The sequence below is a fragment of the Rattus rattus genome, chromosome 7 (genome assembly GCF_011064425.1).
Source record: "Rattus rattus isolate New Zealand chromosome 7, Rrattus_CSIRO_v1, whole genome shotgun sequence".
NCBI classification, from domain to species: domain Eukaryota; kingdom Metazoa; phylum Chordata; class Mammalia; order Rodentia; family Muridae; genus Rattus; species Rattus rattus.
The window spans coordinates 6,176,343-6,198,635 of NC_046160.1; the positions used below are offsets into that span (position 1 = coordinate 6,176,343).

General features: G+C 48.9%; 1 protein-coding gene across 1 annotated transcript in view; it reads right to left on the bottom strand.

Annotated features, from left to right (window-relative positions):
- Positions 1 to 22,293, bottom strand: part of Epas1 (endothelial PAS domain protein 1) — a 79,504-nt gene that overhangs the window by 24,712 nt on the left and 32,499 nt on the right. Inside the window, exons 2-4 of the mRNA XM_032908729.1 lie at positions 13,056 to 13,246; positions 2,462 to 2,613; positions 1,956 to 2,040 (exon numbers count right to left, since the gene is read on the bottom strand). Of these exons, the coding sequence (XP_032764620.1) occupies positions 1,956 to 2,040; positions 2,462 to 2,613; positions 13,056 to 13,246 (428 nt within the window). The remainder of the gene's footprint in view (positions 1 to 1,955; positions 2,041 to 2,461; positions 2,614 to 13,055; positions 13,247 to 22,293) is intronic.

The window sequence follows — 22,293 nt, forward strand, 5'->3', positions numbered from 1 at the left end:
TCTTCAACAGCCCTTGACTGTTTGCAGGACGAAGTTTGAGGCTCTCCACCTCACCATCAAAGCATTCCACAGCCTGCCTCTTGACCTATTCTTCCTCCAGGAATCCGTACTGACCCCTTTCTTTTAGGCCATGAGTCTATGCAGCCTGAAACCTTTAGTGAGGACTTGCTGATTGGCTGATGAGTTTACTTGATCTCAAATCCCCATTCATGAATCTCAAGACCCGAGTTTTCCTCAGATTAGTGGAGGGCACTCAGCTGTGAGTCAGAGAACCTAAAAGCAAGCAGATCCTACGCTGGCCTCATCTTTTGCCGTCATGATTTGAAGAGAAAGACTTTGAGCAGCGTAGGCTCACAGACTCGAGATTTTGGTCAGGAGTTGAGTCGAGACCAAGAACCCAGGGACCAGTGTTCTCTAGAGGAGAAGCAACGAGAGACAAGTGCTTCCAAAAGACAAGCATGGGGTACATGTATGCAGTCAACAGCCCCCTCACCGTCAAGAGCCATTCTATGTAGCCTAGGGTTTCTCAGCAGCACAGGCAAGACAAATAAACTCATGGTGGTCCCCAGTCTACGAACTCTGGGAGCCAGTTGGCCAAGGCCTTTGGCTAGGAAGCAGCAATCCAGAGAGGTCGGGCAGCATCAGAAGGGGAGGTGGTTATGGTTTTACAAAGCTCTGTAAGTTGAGCGTGGATTACAATGCTCTGTACCAACAGGAGAGTGAGCCAATAAAGCCTCAGCTTTGCAGCATGCATGGCAATGAGAACGCCTGGCAGGCGTGGTATCGCTGCCTTCGTTATTCAGGTTGGATGAGCCACACCCCGTGGTAGTGACAGGCGAGAGATGTAAAAGATGTTTTGATGTGGGCAGCCTGTCCAAACCAGTGATAGATTCTCAAGTTCAGAGAGGATCTCGGCACTCACTGGGAGCCGCTGCTGCCTACACCTATGCTCCTTCTGTTTGGTTTTGAAAGATTTACTGAGTGTTTTACCTGTGTGGTGATGGGCACATCTGTGCAGATGGCGGCAGAGGTCAGAGGAGCACCCTGGGTCTCCTGAAGCTGGAGTTACAGGCAATGTGACCTGGGTAAACCTAAGTCCTCAGAAGAATGCCTGTGCTCTTAACCCCTGAGCCAGCTCTCAGCCCCGAAGGCTCAGTTCTTCTGAACATCTCCCCATTCCTGTAATAGCTACTCTTCAGTGGTGATCCTAAGGGCCATGCCTCTTGACACAGAACTGACACGCAGGGCAGGCCTGAGTCTTGCACTCGCCAGCAGAATAGGGTTAGAAGTGGTGACTTCAGGACTCAGGCCTGTCAGTTTCTATGGCTGCACTATACAGGGAAAAGGAAGCTACATGGCCCTGAGCTGTCGCGTAAGATGGCTACTCTAGAGTCTCCGTATGATGAGGACGACTAGGAGGCTCCATAGATTGAGAGCTGTGCTCACTGTCCCAGCTGCAAGCCAGGTAAGCCATTTTAATCACTTCAACCTAGTTTAGCCCCTGATGACTGCAATCCAGATGATGTCACATAGAGCTAGAGACCTGCCCACGGTCCACAGGAGCGTGGAGGATTGCTTCACCCTGTGTGTTGGGTAGTTTAGTACACAACAAACCAAACGGCACCTGAACCAGCTCCCATCAATAATCTGGTGGGGACAAAGCTATTGCTTTGGGTGTTGTCACTTAGCAGAGATGATTGATCTCAGATGATGAAACATCTTAGAGATGGAACCCTGACCTGTGTAACATCAGGCATCCTGGATGGTCCTCAGGAGCTATTCTGTGTGTTGGGTCTCATCTCATTGGCTGCACACTCACCCAAGAGCTACTCCAAATGGAACCCATAGATGTCAGTTTTTTTCCCCAGCACCATACCATAATCCATTCAGGCTATTTGTGTGGGCTTTGGGGGAAGGGGTCATGAGAAGAATGCAAGCGTAGAAGAAGGCTTTACCAGTTTTGAGTGTCAGGTTCTCACGGATCTCCTCGTGGTCGCAAGGATGAGTGAAGTCAAAGATGCTGTGTCCTGTTAGTTCTACCTGTTTCAAAAGCAAGGCCAGATACTGTTACTCTTAGCCATGAAGTCAGACTACAAGAGGAAGCTAGGGTCACATCTGCGTTCAGAGACAGGCAGGGGAACGAATAGGGTGGTCATCAGTAGTCTCCGGCCAGTATTGGGTCCATGGACTTAGTAACACAGCAGTATTGGTGGTGACAGGGACTTGATTCAAATGGTCGCCAAGTTCTAGCTAGAACAGACCTGGCGGGGCAGCCACAAGCAACGTCAAGCACCATGACATTGGTAGCATGTTTCTCGGGCTATGTGGCCTAAGGACTGTCATTATCCTATGGGAATGTGTAAGGAAAAGCCAAGAGAGACTGTGACTAGGACCTCCTGTTAGTTTCTATCCCCCAAATGTAGACTTTTTTTTTCCTATTGGAAGAGGCAGAGGGTGTCACCTGGGTAAGTCCCATGAACTTGCTGATGTTTTCTGACAGAAAGATCATGTCACCGTCTTGGGTCACCACGGCAATGAAGCCCTCCAAGGCTTTCAGGTACAAGTTATCCATCTGCTGGTCAGCCTCGGCTTCAGATTCATTTTCAGAGCACACTGGAAAGAGAGGGGACAGACAATGTGCCGGAGTGTTAAAACAGACATGGCTGAGGGGACAGGCATGGCTCTCGAGCACGGGGTGGACAGTTCTGGGAAAAGCTTACTGAAACCATCTAAGCATCTGCCACATGCCTGACGAGTGGACACCAGATGGACACCCAGGCCACAGTGACAATGACTTTGCGATAGTGTGGTTTCTGTGGTAGCAGAATTTGCAGTACCAAGGAAGGGTGGTAGTGGTGTCAACAGATATAGCACTAGACATCACAGCATCGGCAACAGATAGCTTAGCTGCTAGCGTAAGCGGAACAATAACCACAGACGGACACTGCATCGAACACTCTGCAGAGGCCTTACAATGGGTCACGAGGCACCTACCATCTGTAGTCTCATTTTATAGAGGAAGACTTCTGAGTTTAGCCACTTTGCCAAAGGCTGTGATGTCTAGAAAGTTAGCAAGCCTCAGGAGCCAAATGCAGCAGCCATGTTCAACCACCTCATAAGTGTCTGAGTCAAATGTTGTATCTATTTGTACAGCTGCCTCCCGCTTGGTTATGACTTTGGGTGACAACTGTTTGAACACTGGCTTCCTCGTTGGCACACCAGGATAAAGATGTCTATCTTCCTGAACTTCGAAGATCAGGAATGCAAACTGCTCAAAATGGCACCAACGACTGCAAGCTCCATTCTGTCTGCTCCCTCCAGGATAGCGCTACCACCTCAAGTTGTTGAGCGCCAAGGTGGAGAGTTCCTGGCACACAACCTCGCACAGCTAAACAGGCACCCCTGCGCGTCACGATGGGAAACGTGCAGAGAGCAGAAGCTCCGGGGGTCAGAGGAGAGATGGCTCCTTCAAAGAAGCAGGGTTCACACCAGTGTGGGAAGAGAGGTTTGTCAGGCAGCTGCGCCACCATTGCAGAACACAAAGACAAGGCTTCCTCCCAGGACAGAACAGAGCCCATCTGGCTGCAGAAAATCAATGTCCCAATATCAGAGTCTGGGCAATAAGGAAGCCCCGTGCTCCTTCTCTTCCAGGCAAGGGGCAGAGAGGTGGCTTCTCAAAGCACTACTTTGAGAACACTAGTCTGGGGATAGCACGCAGAATACTCTAAAGAGAGTGAACCTTAGAGGCACAAAACCGTGAGGGAGCAAGAAGCAGACTAAAGGGGCAGATACTAGAGGGTAACATAGGGGGGAATCTATCCCAAACCACGCACTGTATATCCTGTACTATCAAGGACACCTCTGTAATTTAGGCTCAGCTCTTGGTTGTTACCCTCAGAACACAGGCTCTACCCTCTTCTAGTTCATTTTTAATGTCAAAATGTGTGTGCTTTAAAAAAATCTGCATTTAACAAGGTGTGTTAGAGCAGGTCTTTATTTCCAGCTATCAGTACACAGAAGCAGGTGGATCTCTGTGAATCCGAGGCCATCCTGGTCTACATAAGTGAGTTCAAGTCTAGCCAGGCTACATCATATGATCTTGTCTCAAAAACAGAAACAGCAGCACCACCGTCTGTGTTCATCTAGCGTAAGTAACAGTCCAAGATGCTTGGCTTGATGTACAGAACAAGGGGTTTAGGGAGTAGGTTGCCACCCAAGAGAGTTAATATTCACTGATGTAAAAAGAGCCTTTCAAATGGAGACTCTTCTGGAGAATATAAGATACAATCAGATAGACATCACTTATGTGTAGTCAAGATCAAAGGCCCTTGAAGAATCAAGGACCAGGTTTATTTAATCCTCCTGCTTTACTGCCTGTGAACCCATAAATGTAAGAAGCACGGACTCACATGTAGATGTTCCTACAAAAGTCTTTTAGTAGGACTGCTGGGGACCAGCTACTTTTCAGGGCACAGAACCAGAGAACATGTCTGAACCCCTGAGCTTGCCATTTCTGCAGAGGAACAGAGTGGGACTGCTCTCCTGGTAATGTTCCTTTAGTTCTCCAAAGGGACGGGTCACAGTGGGGACAATGCCTTCTTTCCATACCTAGATCCAGCAGCTAAAGCGTTTTCCACCTGTGCACACCCTATGCTCTCCTAGGGTCTCTGATGCTCTTGGGAAGCTGGACTGAGTCTGGACTGAGGAGCATGGGCACACTACAAAGGAGCAAGTGAAGCAGCTGCTAATGTGGGCACTCCCAGGGAGCACCCACATTACACCGGGCACAAGCAGAGAAGGCAGGCTGAGAGGTGCGCCAGGACCTCCTGGAGGGCCCTGGAGTTCTGTGTAAATTAACAACCTTGGATAGTGCTCCTTCTGTCTCTATTTTTGTGGAATAGTTTGAACAGTATTGGTATTAGGTCTTCTTTGAAGGTCTGATAGAATTCTGCACTAAACCCATCTGGTCCTGGGCTTTTGTTCATTGGGAGATTTTTAATGACTGCTTCTATTTCTTTAGGGTTTATGGGACTGTTGAGATGATTTATCTCATCCTGATTTAACTTTAGTACCTGGTATCTGTCTATAAAATTGTCCATTTCCTCCAGATTTTCCAGTTTTTTTGAGTATAGGCTTTTGTAGTAGGATCTGATGGTTTTTTTTAATTTCCTCGGATTCTGTTATGTCTCCCTTTTGATTTCTGATTTTGTTAATTTGGATACACTCTGTGTGACCTCTGGTTAGTCTGGCTAAGGGTTTATCTATCTTGTTGATTTTCTCAAAGAACCAGCTCCTGGTTTTGTTGATTCTTTGTATAGTTCTTTTTGTTTCTACTTGGTTGATTTCAGCCCTGAGTTTGATTATTTCCTGCCTTCTACACCTCTTGGGTGTATTTGCTTCTTTTTGTTCTAAAGTTTTCAGGTGTGCTGTCAAGCTAACAGCAACCAACAGATTGGGGAAAGATCTTTACCAATCCTACATCTGTAGAGGGCTAATATCTAATATATACAAAGAACTCAAGAAGTTAGATTCCAGAGAACCAAATAATACTATTAAAATGGGGTACAGAGCTAAACAAAGAATTCTCAACTGAGGAATATTGTATGGCTGAGAAGCACCTAAAGAAATGTTCATCATCTTTAGTCATCAGGGAAATGCAAATCAAAACAACCTTGAAATTCCACCTCATACCAGTCAGAATGGCTAAGATCAAAACCTCAGATGACAGCAGATGCTGGCAAGGATGTAGAGAAAGAGGAACACTCCTCCATTGTTGGTGGAATTGCAAACTGGTACAACCACTCTGGAAATCAGTCTGGAGGTTCCTCAGAAAACTGGACATAATACTACCTGAGGACCCAGCTATACCACTCCTGGGCATATGCTCCAAAGATGCTCCAACCTATAACAAAGACACATGCTCCACTATGTTCATAGCAGCCTTATTTATAATAGCCAGAAGCTGGAAAGAACCCAGATGTCCCTCAACAGAGGAATGGATACAGAAAATATGGTACATTTACACAATGAAGTACTACTCAGCTATTAAAAACAATGACTTCATGGCATTCACAGGCAAATGGATGGAACTAGAAAATATCATCCTGAGTGAGATAACCCAATCACAAAAGAACACACATGGTATGTACTCACTGATAAGTGGATATTAGCCCAAAAGTTTGGAATACCCAAGATACAATCCACAGACCACATGAAGCTCAAGAAGAAGGAAGACCAAAGTATGGATGCATCAGTTCTTCTTAGAAGGGGACCAAAATACTCACGGGAGGAAATACAAGAACAACGAGTAGAGCAGAGATTGAAGGAAAGGCCATCCAGAGACTGCCTCACCTGGGGATCCATCGCACAAGCAGTCACCAAGCCCAGTCACTATTGCTGATACCAAGAAGGGCTAGCTGACAGGAGCCTGATATGGGTGTCTCCTGAGAGGCTCTGTAAGAGCCTTACTAATACAGATGAGGATGTCTGCAGCTAACCATTGGACTGAACAAGGGGACCCCAATGGAGGAGTTAGAGAAAGGATTGAAGGAGCTGAAAAGGTTTGCAACCCCATAGGAAGAACAATATCAACCAACCAGACCACCTAGAGCTCCCAGGGACTAAACTACCAACCAAAGAGTGCACATGGTGGGGACCCATGGCTTCAGCCACATATGTAGCAGAGGATGGCATTGTCTGACATCAATAGGATGAGAAGCCCTTGGTCCTATGAAGACTCATTTCCTCAGTGTAGGGGAATGCCAGGGTGCTGAAGTGGGAGTTGGTATGTGGTATGTGGAAGGGGGTGTATCCTCATAGAAGCAGGGGGAGGGGGATGGGAGAGGGAGAACGGGAAAGGGGATAACATTTGAAATGTAAATACATAAACTATCCAATTAAAAAAAAAACTTGGAACCCCCTGCAGAAAAATTAAGCTGAGCCCGGAGCCCAAGACTGAGGTCTTGGAGGAGAACCAGGAGACTGCACCCCACCCAGGGTAGTGCTGGAAGGTCCCCCTCCCACCCCTCATGTTTCCTTCCTAATTCAGAGGAGCTGGGAAAGAGCCTTTTCTTCCTTTAAAAAAATCAAAAACAAAACCATGTTCAGAGAGGGTCAAAGCTGTCGCTCCAGGGAGCACATGATGAAGATTATCTCCCATGTGGGGAAAACCAGCCAGGCTGGGCAAGGCTGCCTGACCTAGGAAATGGGCAAGGAGGTGGCCACTTTCTCCCGACAAACACAGGCCAGCCCTGAGGCCTACTGAGAATTTATTTTCTCTTCAGTTTCTTTGATCTCAGTGGCAACACTGACTTCAAAATCTGGAGTAACCCCAAGACAACCTATTTGGGTTAACTAGACCCAGAAAAAATAGCTCTGCTTAAAGTTTCCTGTTTTTAACAGGCCTAGCACAGCCAAGTCAGCTTTCCGAAGTGTCCAGTCTGCTTACTTCCAGGAGGTGGCGAAATTGGCTACAGTGGTGGGTTGACTGCCCTTTGGAGAGGAAGGAGAAGGGTGCTCTGGGGCCACAGCCACAGAACATCTTGAGACTGAAGTCACAATGGCTACAGGATCAAGGACGTCAGCAGCCCTCCTCCTTCCCTGGGACCCTGGAGAAGCCGGGCTTGGGCATGGCCTCTTCCGTCAGTGGAACTGTTTGCTTTTGTAGCACCTGCTTGTTCTCCTGGGAGTCTCTGAAGGAACTTGGCCAGGTCACTCCCAGCCCGGAAGAGAGAGGCAGACATCCCCCTGCTGCACCCAGAACCTGAACCTTGTGTCACATCTCTGCTGAGAACTGCTCTGCCTGGTGGCTGTGCACAGTAAACACTGGGCTTGGGGAAAGCTTGCTCACTGCAGTTCCTAAGCTTTTCCTCCATGTCTTCCCTGGGCTGGAGAAAGGGATCATTGGCTCACCAGTGGCACTCATTACAAGTTCAGTCCTATCCTGTGGAGAACTGGGGCTACTGCAAGGAGGGATACAATCCCAGCCTTCAGGAACCAACCAACTGCCAGGGAAGGCATCTGTTCAAGAGTCTAAGCCCCTCCTGGGAAGGCTAATAAACAACAGAGAGTAAACCGTTGGTACAAAATAAAATCGGTGCTTGCTAAGACGGCTGGGCCGTCTAATTATCAGGTTCTACATCCTGGCCATTTGCTTCCCAGGACCTGTCAGGATTCGAATCTCAAAGAACTGTGGTAGAGACAAACCGTCTTCACTGAGAAGGAGCACAAGATTCTTTAATGCTAAAAATAGCCCCAGTAAACAGGCTTTGATGGTTCCCACAGCCAGGATATGTGCAGCTGAGAAGGTTGTGGAGCACCTTTTCCGGAGCACCGTTCATTTCCTTTAGGCAGCACCGCCCAAGTTGAGCGGCACACCAGAACGCTGGAGCCACTTGCCTTGGGCGAACTAACAGGTGGCAGAGCAGGCGCCTGACTGGGTCTTTGAGGCCAGGCTGTGCTAGCAGCAAGGCTGCTACATTCTTACTTACATTCTTACATTACCATCAGCATGAGTCTTCTTCCTCTTTGGGAAACACTAAAACTGCTACATTGTTCCTAACAAGCTCCCATACAGGATTTCTACTTCAGGGGTGCTTGGTACTTAGTTATCTCTGCAGGGTTTTCTGGTTCAAAGGGTTTGCCTTGGCAGTTGCCTCCCCTCCCAGCACCACAGTCCCCATGCCTTCCAGGCACACTGTCAGCAAATGTAGCCCCACACAGAGCGGCAAGGAAAGAGCATGGGCCACTTACTGTATCTTCCACTGTACCCACCGTGGGCAGGCTTGGGCTATCTCACACCTTCAGCAGAATGACAGATCCCACCTGACCTTGCTGCTCTCCTGGTGTGCCCCACAAGTCCGGCACTGGAATTTTTTATTTTGTTCCATACCAGCTCACCTCACCCTTACTCGCTGCACTGGCATTCATAAAATGCTATGCGGAGTTAGTCAGCTGCTGGCTACTGACTGGCCAGACTCTGCTTTAAGGGAACGCTACAAGCAATGCTAGACTTTCTTGAAGGGGCTGCTGGTTTCTCTCAGCCAGTAACATCCTGGCATGAATCATCCTACTGGCCTTCTTCCAAACAGGACAGAAAATGCCTTGATTTTGAGTATAGGTGGGGCCGGGGAGTGGGACAGCAAAACAATTGGGATGAGAACCAGGGGAAACAGGTCTTACCACCATGAGGCATAAGAGGGCACAGAAATCGCATGTGCTGCCGTAACTCTCTCCCCTTTGTCCCACTTTTCCTGATAGATAGGTCATGATGAAAACTTTAAAATCATGTCCTGGCTTTTAACGTCCCGGGGATCAGAGAATCATATCCTGAGCAGACTATGCGTCTTCACTAGTCAAATGCCGGGAATCAAATAAATTCAAATTAAAATAATAAAAAATAAGCCTGACATTTATATCTAGAAACCTGGCTATGTGCTGATCTCCAACTCTAAAGTAACGAGAATTTGTTGTTTTTTTGTTTGTTTGTTTGTTTTGTTTTGTTTTTAACCAGGTATGAGTCTGAGGAAGCCTCCAGTTAGAATTGGGGTGAATGCACATTCTGCACATTTACTGTGATCTAAAGCTCTCCCTCAGTCCCAGAGCACAGGGCTCATCTTGAAAGAGGATTTAAGACAATCAAGTAATATTTCCACTCATGTTCCCGCCACAGTGTGTTCTGTCCTCTCGGGCCAGTGTGGACGCAAGTATCATAACGCTATTGTTTCGGTTTGTTTCCTGTGATATGGATCTCAGCTGTGGCCCCGACCCAGCCTGGAGTTCTCAGTGCGGAGGCTTCCTCCCCAACATTCCCACACACAACAGCCTACTGTGAAAATCAAAGGAAGTGTGTTGCTAAGTAAGGAAGAACCACTCCTGATGCTAAGCCTGGCATTTTTTAGGCGTTTGAACTCTGAGGTATACAACGTCGACTTGCCTGAGTGACTGTAGCTTTGAGTTGGCAAAGTATTTGTCGAAACACTGGAGCTGCTAAAAGGTAGGTCCTAGGACATTAGGGTTCGCTCTGGCTTTTCTCTTACATCGCTTCGTTGTATTAGAATTACTTCTAGGCTAAACCTTGCACAGCACCCAGACTTTCATATCATCTAACAATGTTGCATGGGGTCTGAGGCACAATGAGAGAAAGTCGTGTACAATGTTTCTGAGAGATGGCGGCCATGCCAATAAGCCAAGTGCAGGAGGACATCTGCTCAAAGTCCTCTAAACTTTTCGTCATGTAAAAAAAAAAAACAAAACAGGGTTGGGGATTTAGCTCAGTGGTAGAGCGCTTGCCTAGCAAGCGCAAGGCCCTGGGTCGGGTCCCCAGCTCCGAAAAAAAAAAAAAAAAAAAAAAAAAAAGGAAAGGAAAAAACAAAACAAAACAAAACAAGACAAACAAGACATAAAGACATATGATTCAGGGTTGAGAAGATGGCTTAGCAGGTAAAGGATACTGTCCAGGCCTAACAACATGAGTTGGCTCCCCATCCATGGTGGGGAGGGAGAACCGACTCCCAAAAGTTATCCTTTGCCCCCCACCAAACACATACAAGCAATAGGTAAACATTTAAAACAATTATTTAAAATGAGAAGAAAAAGAGGACCCCGACGGTGGCTAAGTGTTTGAGAACACTTGTTGCCCAAGCATAAAGATGAGTGTTTGAGTCCTCAGTGTTGTCTGGGTTGGCCCTGTATGCCTGTAACCCCAGTGTTGACCGGCGCAGGCAGGTAGATCCTCTGAGTTTGCTGGCCAGCCCACCTAGCTAAAATGGTGGGCTTTGGGTTGAGTGAGGTCCTATCTAAAAGAAGTAATCAAGCAAGACCCCAACGCCCTTCCCTAACCTCTCAAGAGCACTCGAGCACGCACAAAAACAAGGGGGAGGATAGCTTTATATTCCGTTTCTGAAAATGGTTTCTACAACTGGTCCAGAGGGCGCCTGGTAGGAGCCTGGAGAAATGGAAGAAAAGGAGAGCTAAGCCACATGTCCCTTCATGGCTGTACTCTCGAGCTCCTCTTCAAGGACACCAGGATCAGACGACCAAAACTTTTTATCATTCTCTAACTTTTCCTTCTTCAGGACTGAGAGCCCCAGAGCTGACTGCCAAGGGCTCTGGTCTGTCTGTGCTCAGGCTGTCTAGAGAGTAGGCAGTCCTTGTTCTCGAGACTCGGAGCTCCTGAGCGGGACCTGTGATGCCTGGCCCTGTATCTGTGGCTTTATTTCGTACGTGGAGTGTGGGAGGATGGCGCCAGGACACGCGAGGGCAGATAACTCAGAAGATCCAGCCGTAGCCAGGCCCTCTGCAAGTCAACCTCGACCCATCGAGGAAGACACACAGGCTTCTGTGTGGGCGAGCACAGACAATGTGTTCCTGCCACGACAGCAAGACACAGACGCAGCTCTCAGAACCTCCTGTCCACCCACTGCTCCTGGCTAGTTCTGGTCAGGCTCCAGCCGCTCCGCTTGGACATTGGCTCCCTGCCCCTTCTCGACATTTTTTTTTTTTTTTTTTGCCTGACAGGCTTTGGGGAATCCTGCAAACCGCCGGCCTGTCACCCCCATTTCTCCAAGAGAACAAACCTCTGTAAAAGGAAGGCATGCAAGGGCCCTGGGGCAGGCAGACTCCGCCGGAGCCTTTTTATTCCGCAGTCCAGGTTTTATGAGGCCTTAGCCTGAGCTTCCCTCAACCATCTTCGCCCGTGTCTGAGTAATCACCGTTGCCCGTTGTGTGTGCAGCAGCTCTGCCCTTGCTTTCTCCACTTTCTGCTCTTTTCAGTGACAGCACTGTCACCTCAGCCTTGCAGCACAGGCCTCCAGCCTGGGGCCCGGGGGTGCGGGTGGGGGCGGGGTGGGCAGTCATTTTCTCCTCAGAAGGTCTTTCCCATATATCCTTCCTGTGCAGAGGGCCCAGAATAGCACAGGCCAGTCTGGCTTCCCCGTGTCTCTCGCTGGGTCCCCTCTGTGCAGGGGGCTCTTTCCCAGAATAGCCATGTTGTTACAGGATGGCAGAAGGAGTGTCTCCAGAGTGCCACACTCACTTAGGAAAACCGAAAAAGAACCACAGAATCTCTTCGCACCCCTTGACTGCCTGCCTCCCTTGCCCACGCCCTCAGACACTGCCAGGTTGTAACGCCAGTCTGGCTGCTGTAGGCTGCCCAGTTTCCTTACAGAACTTGATAAATCTGACGAGGCTGCACATAGGATCTGAAATTGGAAATCCCAGGCCGCCTCTTCCTGGTGAGGCCTAACAGGAAATGATGTTTGAAGAATGTAACTCCGAGAAAGGGAAGAAAACATTTTTTATGGACAGTTGGTAAGGAGATGTGAGGGAAAGAAGAATGCATCGGCTGGCAGAGGATGAGCGGTGCCTGAGGCTGCCGTCTCTCACGGGGCCATCCCATCACGGGGCCATCCACCCAGCAGGAATCAGTGCAGCTGAGCCACTGTCTCCACTCATTCCTATAGCGCCCCGAGACACACCCCTCTGTGCTAATTCCAGTTTATAGGCAAGGAAACCAAGGTTCTGAGAGACCGCATGGGACAACACCATTTCTGAGGTCCTAGAGATGTGGCTGGAAGGTTTCCATGGATAAAAGGCTTCCTACAGTGTGGAGCAGGGCTCTCAGCCACAGGCAGCAGAGCTGGGCTTCCAGCAGAAGCAGCTATGGGCTCTCCAGCCCCTTTCTGCCTTGCTTCTGGGAGCATCTTAATTCTCTCTTGGGCCTGTCCTTGACCTCTTCCCTGGGTGTATTCAGGAGAAGACCATCGCCAGAGAGGAGATGCTGAAAGGAAGGAACAGGGCCGGCAAGATGGCCCAGCAGCTGGAGGCATTCGCTGCTATGCCTGACAGCCGAGTTCAAGCCCCAGATCCCAGATGACGGGAGTAGAATAGACTCCCAAAGGTGTCCTCCGACCCTCATGCATACACTCACACGCACATAAGTAAATGTAACACTAAAGGCCACGTGTCAACCTTTTTGTGGGTGGACATTTGCAGATGTGTCTGGGAGTGAGGCCCAGGAAGATGCCAGCTTGGGGCAGGACCTGCGAAGCCTTTACCTGAAGACAGGAGCTTATGTGTTCGCAGGAAGCTGATGGCCAGGCGCATGATGGAGGCTTTGTCCAGGTGGGAGCTCACACTGTGGGGCAGCGGCAACTCATGGGCCAGTTCATAGAAGACCTCCGTCTCCTTGCTACGCCGGCACCGTGCGGCATCTCGGGATTTCTCCTTCCTCAGCTCTGAGCTGCTCCTAAGGGAAGACACAAGGGGTTAGTCCTGGAGGTCACCGTCATCCCATCACGCTCGAGGACCCTGCTCATCCTCCTATTCCCTGCAAAGTCAATTCTCCCACCGAACTCGTCCGGCTCAGCCCGGTGGAGTTACGAGTGAACCAACCGCCTTTTGGCGCTGGCTGTGCTTCTGTGTGTTGGTATCTTCTCAAACAGCTTTCTTCTACATTCCTGCAGGGGCCAGAACTGGGCTTTGGTGGGCGGGGTGAGCAAAGACTCATGAACCAAGTTTGAGGACAGAGGTCAAAGGGCACCAGTGGAAAGAGAAGGGTGAAGACGCTACAGTCTGTGGCACAGGCAGTGTTGTCAAAGATGCGCTTGGTAAAACTGAAGACCAGCCCTGGACTTAACCCTGCTTCAGGTCTGAGGGAGGTGTCAGGTTAGAGGCTTGGAAACACCAGGAAAGCCCGAGAGAGCATGGGGCGGACATGCCTCAGTTTACAATCTGGAAGCATATACCTCCGAGGGTAACTAGCACTGGGTACCGCGCTGTCGGGCTGAGGTAACCAGACCAACCATTCGTTGTTGCAGGATGGGAGAGAGGGCAAACTCACACCCAAACCTGCTCCTTTCCAGAGATCCTAAAGAAAGCTGATTTTCTTACAAAGTCCATATCAAGAACTAACATGGGCAAGTTTAAAAGTCAGGAGATCTGCCTGCTAACTGTGATGAAGGCACTCATGCTTCTCCTCATCGGTACTCAGTTTACAGCTACTGTGAGGACTTAGTGTGACCATTTTCTGTGAAACCTTTAGCACTGGGCACATTCTACTATAAGCAAACACTGCCTTAACAATAACAATCTGCCCGTGAAAAGACAACCTCAACAGCACGGGGCAACCATGTCCTCAAAAAACCGTATGTGTCACACACAACACTTCCTGTATGCTACGCAGGCAAACAGCTAGAAATACAGTGAATAGTACACGTTGTTACAATGCCCACAGTGTCACAGTTACAGCGTTTGATATAGTTCAGCTACTATTTTAGACAGTCCAGTGTTAGCATCTTTAAACTTCACAACTCGCCGTGAGAATAGATATGGACAGACGAGAAACGAGGCCCACGGAGGCTGAATAATTCACCTGTGGCTGCCAGCTGCTGAGTGGCAGCGAGGTGAACTCTGCCCCGGGCAGGGCAACCCTAGAATCTAGGCACTTAGCCATCAGTGACTGTTAAAGAGTTGCAGAGTAATGGGGTTAGAGAGCTCGCCCTCCCCTGTCTACCAAGTGATTATCTATGTTTCCTCGTGTTTCTATAAATAACATATATTGTTTGTTTAATAAAGAAATTAATTCGGCATTTGCTTCTCCAGGGTGCTCTGTGGCGCTCAAGGCCTTCGTCCAATCAGCTCCAGGCCTTCGTCCAATCAGCTCCAGGCCTTCATCCAATCAGCTCCAGGCTGGCTCAAGCTACCACCTCACCCTCTGCCAAATACAGGGGTTGCTTTCCTTTCTATCTGGCTTTGAGCCTCTCCTTATCTGGACAGAGCATCACTACTGGGGGATTCCTGGAATGCTGTAACGCCTCTCATCTTCCCTCACCCCAGCCCCGTGTAGATTTGAGGCAGAGGCTCCATTTTGATGTTACGGCACACTTGGTTTGCAGGTCATCCAGCCCCCCAGACGGACTACCCACTGGTACCAGACAGCAGGAAGAGTCATACAATACTTGTGGGAATCCTGGAAGAGGGAATCTTCTTGTCCCCTCTCCCTTTTGTTTTCCTTGTCTCTCCCTGCCTCCCGGTTCCTGGCCCTCAGCTCTCAGGAATCCCATCCCTCTCTCCCCACCCATCTCACACCCCAGAACCTGCCCTTTCAGGGGGAATCTGCATTTTTTACCCAACTTCAAGGGCAGGTGTTGGTCCCCAGATTTTGCATCTCAATCCTGAGCTCCTTAGGGTGGGATTCCTTAAGGGCTCACAGGAGGAATGGCTGCACTGGAACCTATAGCTCTGGGTCATGAGATCCAGGTAGGAGATCCTGGATTCCACTCCTCGGCACCAGCCCTCACACTTCCTGACAGCAGCAGGGTCAGCACATGACCCTGTCACTGGAAACACGCAGAGCGGCCATGCCTCCGTGACGCAGTCATCACAGGCCACATATCAGCAACAACACCCAGGAGAAGCCGAGCCCCGGCTGGGCTGTGGGGAGCAGGCTAACTGGAGTCTGGGTTCTGTTTGGCTTTAGAGGTCTGGGTTTCACCAGGATCCTCCAGCCACACAAACACTCACTAGTACAGAATGTGTTCAGCCACTGGGCGTATCACTGTCCATATCACCCCATTATTCCTTCTTACCGACACAGTTTGGTAGACATTGTGCAATTACAGATAGGAAAACTGAGGCTTAGAACGTACCATGCCATTCTCCCTAGGTCTTACAGCCAGGAGCTACATAGCCCCTTAGAGGGTTTCTATTCAGAGAACAGACAACTGCCTAATTTTATCCTTGCAACCATTGTCCCCATTTCAGAGACTGGGAAACTGAGACCCAATTAGGTTAAGTTCTGTGCAATTAACTAGTGTCAGAGCTGGGGATAAAACGTTTACCCTTCCCCACTCCCCACCCCCAGGCAGTATCCTTATGTTTACCTGTAAGAGGCAGTACCCACCCTTAGTAAAAAAAAAGAAGCAGCTTCAACATTTTAACATTTAGAAGTAAGGCTGAGGGCCCCAGGCAGGTCAGTGGTTTGAAAAGTTGTACACTCCCTTTCAGCTACCTCTTTTTCCAGTTCCACTCTAGAACTAGCTTGATTTTAATTAGATTTCTTAGTTAATCTTGACATAGTCCAGAGATGTCTAATGTCGACTCTTGGAAAAATAGATAAAAATCTGTAACGCTGAAATCATTTAATTAGCAACCCCGAAGACCAAGAATAATTAACATGAGCGTCCAGATAACAGAAACCCAAGCCTGCACGGGGCCACCCTGCTATCTGCCCATCTCACTCTTCCCTGGGCTCTGGTGTCTGCTCCTGTGAAGTAGGAAGGCTCCACGTCTTGCCAGGATAAAATGAGACGAGTGCAGAACCCCTAGAAGGTTCTCTGGCAATCAAAACGATCTCGGCAGATTGAAGATCCGCTGTCTGGCTACCCTGGCCATTGCTGGCCTGAGTGTCAGCTGCATCTGGACTCTGACCAACAGCACCTGTCCTCCACCTCTAAGCAGGCTGTCTGAGGGGACCAGGCTGTGACACACAAGCTGATCTTGACTGGCTCTGCATACTGTAATTGGGCATCTTGGGTCCTACAATGAGCACATCTTGCTTATCCTTATTGAATTTTTCCTAAGATTTACATATTAAAATCCATTGGCTTCTCTTAAAAAGATATCAGACCCTAAATATTTAATTAGGAGAGACTTGGTAGTTAGTTCCTCACTCCACATTGCTTTTCTCTCCTAAGTTTCTCTTTCCATCTTCGGTCTCTCTCCTGTTCCCACGTGGTGGCCTGTATCATATGTGGTGTTCGAAACACACCACCTAAATGCAGTTCTGGCTTGCTTTCCTTACACACGCCACGGTTGGCCTGCTGGGCCCCGTGCTGGCCCCTGTGGTCACTGGACAATGAATGAGGCCCACAAGACCCCTTCTCCAGAAGTAAGCAGTCAGTTAGGGGGACGCCTACACCTGCTGTCACTATCCAGAGGAATAGAGACAAACCTGCTAATAGGAAAGGCAGCGATCCGGAGGCTAATCGCAAATGATAACAGTGTTGCCCTTATATGGCTTAGGGGTTTGGAAGACATTTTCTAAAAGGAACATAAGCTGTCTCAATTGAGTTTCACAATAACCCTTTAAAACAGGAGCTACATAGACTAAATCACTTGTCTCAATCCTAGCTCCTCTAGGTCCCAACACCCCCAGTTTTCCCCCTGGCATCAAGGAAACTATTGAACTGTTCTGACATGGCCAGTGTTACTACTTCCTACAAACCAGATCTTCATCTACACTATGGAAGGGGAGGAGGGTTGAGACTTAGAAAGACACAGGGCAAAGAAATCCTTGGAGCTCAGACAGCTCTGTCTTTGGATCAGCACCCAATAACCTTAGGGACGTTCTGGGACCCAAGGAGTAAGAGCAGCACTGGAGTTCAGAATGGAAGGAGGAAGAAAGTAGGGCGCACGCACCCCGACGCTAGAGAGCTGATTTACAGTGAGGTACACGATGGATAAGTCCAGCATCAAGCAGCCTTACACTCTCCCTACCACACTGCACGGTCCTCCCTACCACACTGCAGCTAGGGGTTGGGATGTGGAGAATGGGAGCAGCTTCTGATTGGCTGGAGCTTTTCTACCCTTTCCACATTCATTTACGGTAACTCTCCCTGAAGGGAAGGAAACAAACAGGATTCTGAAAGGTTTAATCCCGGGTAAAGGAAGCAAGCTCGTCTAAGCAGTACGCTTAAGGCAAAGCAAAGCTGACTGTCCAGGAGCATCGATCCGAGGGCCACAGCTCCTCTACCAGCTACAGCTGGCTTAGAACCCCTCACAAAGTCCTCAGCTGCTCCAGCTTAAGGGGTGGTGTTGGCGTGGACTTTAAATCACTCATTACTTACAATGTGTCCTAGAATGTGAGCACTAGAAGTAGTTATTGTGCTGTATCACTTAGGGGCTGATAATAAGAAAAAAAGACTGTATGTATTCAGCACATACATAATTTCTTTCCAAATATCTTAGATCTAATTTAACTGAATCAAAGGATACAGAACCCTAGAATATGACGTAATGAGCTTAGACACGGCAACTCATCCAGGCAAAATGAGCTTTGGCCAGAGCACATGATGCTGTACGTGTGACAGTGGGTCCCTGATGCACTCATTCGCAGTGACCTCCCCTTGCCCCAGATCCTTGCCCTGATCTCCAAGTGTCCAAGCCTGAAGGAGAGCCTAGCTGTCTGCAATAGACTCAACTTTTACTGTGACTGCAGTCATCAGGTATCTAAGTCATATGTCTGCTACCATAGAAGGTAAGGTTAAGTGGCTGACAGGTCAAGTGAGGCTCACTAAACCAGCTTGGGTCAATCCTTTGGCTGGTGACAGCATTCTAAATGTATGCTAAATCACAGGGCGCTGGGAAGGCAAGGAATATGGGTCAAAGGAAAGTGGGAAGGAGGTGGGCTCTTCAGTGAGCTGCCGGACAACGTCTGGCAAGAGAAATACCAGGTTTGGGTTGGAGAGATGGGTCAGTGGTTAAGAGCACTGACTGTTCTTCCAGAGGACCTGGGTTCAGTTCCCAGCACCCATGTGGTAGCTCACAACCGCCTGAAACTCCAGTCCTAGAGGATCTGATATCTTCCTCTGTGGGTGATGTGTGGACAAAGTACACGGTCAGAGAGGCGAGCAAACATCCAACACGAAATAAATCCAGCATTAAAAGTATAAATATTTTAAAAAGAAAAAGAAAAGTACTCAGGGACCCTGAGAAAATCAAGAACCGCTGGACCTCAAGCTTAGCAGTTGATTGCTTCACAGACGAAATCAGAGCAGAGCCCAAGCCTGGTTCATGATCTTGGCTGTTCACCGGAAGAGCCTTAAACATGGCTCCTGGGATCCTGGGTTGGATTGACTTAGACTTGATGTATGAGGACACCATGACTCCTGCCCCCCGAAGTTCTCCTGTACCCAGGGCTAAAAGCCACTGTGACACAGCTGTCTTCTTTGTCCTTTCTGAGACAGAGTTTCTCTGTCTAACAGTCCTGGCCATCCTGGAACTTGCTTTGTAGACCAGGCTAGCCTCAAACTCAGAGCTCTGTCTGACTTTGCCTCCGTGCTGGAATTAAAAACTAAAGGTCTGTGTGCCACCACACCTGGACAGAGCCGTCATATTTTAAAGGACCCTTTGGTTGTTTTGTGTGCATATGTATGTAATCTGGAATTGGGAATGTGTTGGAAATACAATTACCCCTTTTCTCCAACATTCGGGAGGAAAAGGAAACTGGCTTTCTGGAGCTCTGGAGCACAGAGCACTTCCTCTGTAACCCCTCAATGATTCCACTGGCCCAGGCTTACATTGGGATTATTGTTAATGATGTCATTTTAGCAAGACAGCCATTTTTCAATGTTAGCTTGTGCTCTTACTGATACAGGCATCAGGGCCTGCTATTACACATCACGAAAAGCAGGAAGCCCACGTATACTTCTCAGACCTGACCATGGCTCCCCTCTCCCTTACATGGTGTTATGGTCACCCTGTCGAGCAATTTGAAGTCCCTATCCTAGGCTTAACAGATGCTATTAGGGCTGGTGGGGCCATCACTCTACCAGATGATATAGCTATGGGGAGGGATCAAGATAACAGCACAGGGATTTGCACCAAGTAGCACAAAAAGGTGATCACCATTACAAGAGTCACTTCAGGAGAAGGCTAGGGCTTATTCTGCTGAGCTGGCCACAGCTCTGATATTCTGGAAGGTGATTTAGGAATTAATGTTGGAACCACAAAAGAATATCAGTTACAACATCTACTAGCGTCCACATCATTCCAACCCCCTGACTCTGTATGTTCCCTAACTTATCCACCCTTTTAGTCACCAGACCAGGCTGTGGACAGCTCAGAGTTCTTGGAAAGAATAAAATGTGCTCTCAACTGATAAGTCTTTTTGCCACATCTCAAGAGAACAAGACAGCTCACAAGAATTTCTCAGAGGGTAATTCTAAAGGCCAGGGAAAGCTTGGTCTACAAAGACAATGTTCCGATGATCTGTTTTCTGGGAGCATTCTGATATCTGTCCAAAGGTGAAAGTGGTCAGTCTGGGGGCATCTATACTAAAGGGAAGGAAAAGTTATTGGTTGAAATGGAAGATACTGAGTTAAGAACGCAGGAAGAACTGAGACCTGGACGAGAGGGAGAGAAAGCAGTGTACTTAGACAAACAGATGCTTTGTGAAGGGGGTAGTCTCTGCTCTGGAAGGGAAGACCAACAACAGAGTAGCACAGGGGGAGGAGTGGCTGAAGTGAGCTCGAGGATCTCACACCCCCATTTCAAGGAAAAGTCCTGATAATGGTCTTTCAGCCCAGCCTCCCCTCGCGGGGAGGTTAGCTCCCAGCTGCCTGACCCTCTCTGAGGGTCAGTGTCCCCAGAGCAGCAGGCCTGGACTACATTCAGAGCTGACAGTAATGTCTGGGGGGCTCACCCCACTTGCCCCTTTAATGGTCAATTCTGCACGGGGCCGACTGGAGATGCTTATCGGGAGGCCTCCCTGCCCCAGGCAGCCTTGCAGAAGAGAGTGACAGATTCAATTACTGAGCAGTCCATCTGGGGACCCAGACACCCAGATCCTTCTATCACCTTAGGATGCATGGAGTCCCCAGCCCTGCGGGAAAGCTGGGTATGCACAGACTTAGCTGTGACAAACTGTCCTTGGGCTACCCTCATTCTAGCAAAGGTTCTGGTCTGAACTTTATGTCTCCAAGTTAATGTTGAAATCTTGCCTCCAAAGAGAGGGTGGAGCCCTCTGGGTAAGATGAGGCCCCCCAGAAAACTGGCCCAGTTGGCTCCCTGGCACCTTCCATTAGCCCCACTGGGTGAAGAAAAAGGTGGATCCTCAGCAAATATCCAGGCTCAAACCTTGATCTTTGAGCACACAGGGCAATCAATCTCTGCTGTTTGAAAGTTCCCCTGCGTTTTGTCTCTGCTGTTGGAATGGCCCATGGCAATAGGTAAACACTCACGTACTGGCGAATAGTACTACTTTACATGTGATAAGGCACTTTATACGTAAGTAAATCTCACATCACAGGCAAGCAGGAACAGCTGCCGGTATTCCCATTTTAGAGACGAGGAAAACTGAGGCTTAGCAAACAGAACTAGGAGGAAGTGGATGGAACTCCTTGGATGTATTTTCAAGGACTCAGCATACTGTGCGTGCGAACAGAGACCCAATGCGTTTGATGATCTCCAGGCTAGGGTCCCCAATGCTTAATGCCACGATGTGTGCCTTTGCACTGTGTGCTGATTTGTAATTTATTTCTTATAATAAAAGTGACATGTAGCCAACTCCTTGACATCTCTACGTCCATAGCCACCTCACAGACGAATAACAGACGTGGCAATATCTGTAGTCTCACCCCTGAGGCAGGGGAGTCGGCAGAAGGATGGGAAACCAACCAGGCTCGCCCTGAGCCTAGGCTGCACCGCTTCCCTCCCTAGGCATCCGTTCTCTCAGCTTCCTCTTTTCCTTACATCTACGTTGAAGCACCCGAAGAGGCTGCCTTTGGCTCTCAGCCAGTGCTGGGATGAAGACCATCTTGCAGGTCAGCGATTCCTCTTCCCTCGCTGTAAGCTAGCGCTCCCGTAAAGAAGATCCAACAAGTGGTCGAGGGCATCGGTCTGTCTAAGGGTTGTGCTTCGCTGGCCGCTGCTGTGCGGGCTAAGGGGTTAATCAGCACCACTGAGTTGCCTGAGCTGCTGCTATTGCAACTAGCAAATCACCACAGGCAGTGCACTTCACTTCACAAGGATCACTCATCCCCACTGCCTCTGACTTAATCCTCACCTCTCATGGAGGGAGTATGGCGTCAGGTCACATGGCCTGAGGAAGCAGCCCCCAGAGTTGGAGGTTGGCGTGCTCAGCGCTCACATCCATGTCAATGGAGTCCACATACCACACTGGTTTGTAACTGGGCAACCTTCCCCAAACGCCAATAAACAGGCCCTTCTTGCAGCTCAGAAGGCTGCTCTGACCTGGGCACGGAGGGTACAGCCCTTTCAGAATACTGAACTTGAAGCCATTGGAAACACTCTCTTGAGCTAGGAAGTGGCAAGAGAGGGGACAACGGGATAACCTTTTACTCTAGGCCACTGCTTCAGGGGGCAAACTTGCACCAATGGAAGGGGAAGTTGTCCTTGGTTTGGATATCTACATTGAAAGGCAATAAGTTTAAAGGGGAAAAAAGAAAGGAGGAAGGAAGGAAGGAAGGAAGGAAGGAAGGAAGGAAGGAAGGAAGGAAGGAAGGACAGAAAGAAGCAAAGGGGTTGAGCAGAGACAGAGTGACGTAGGAACCT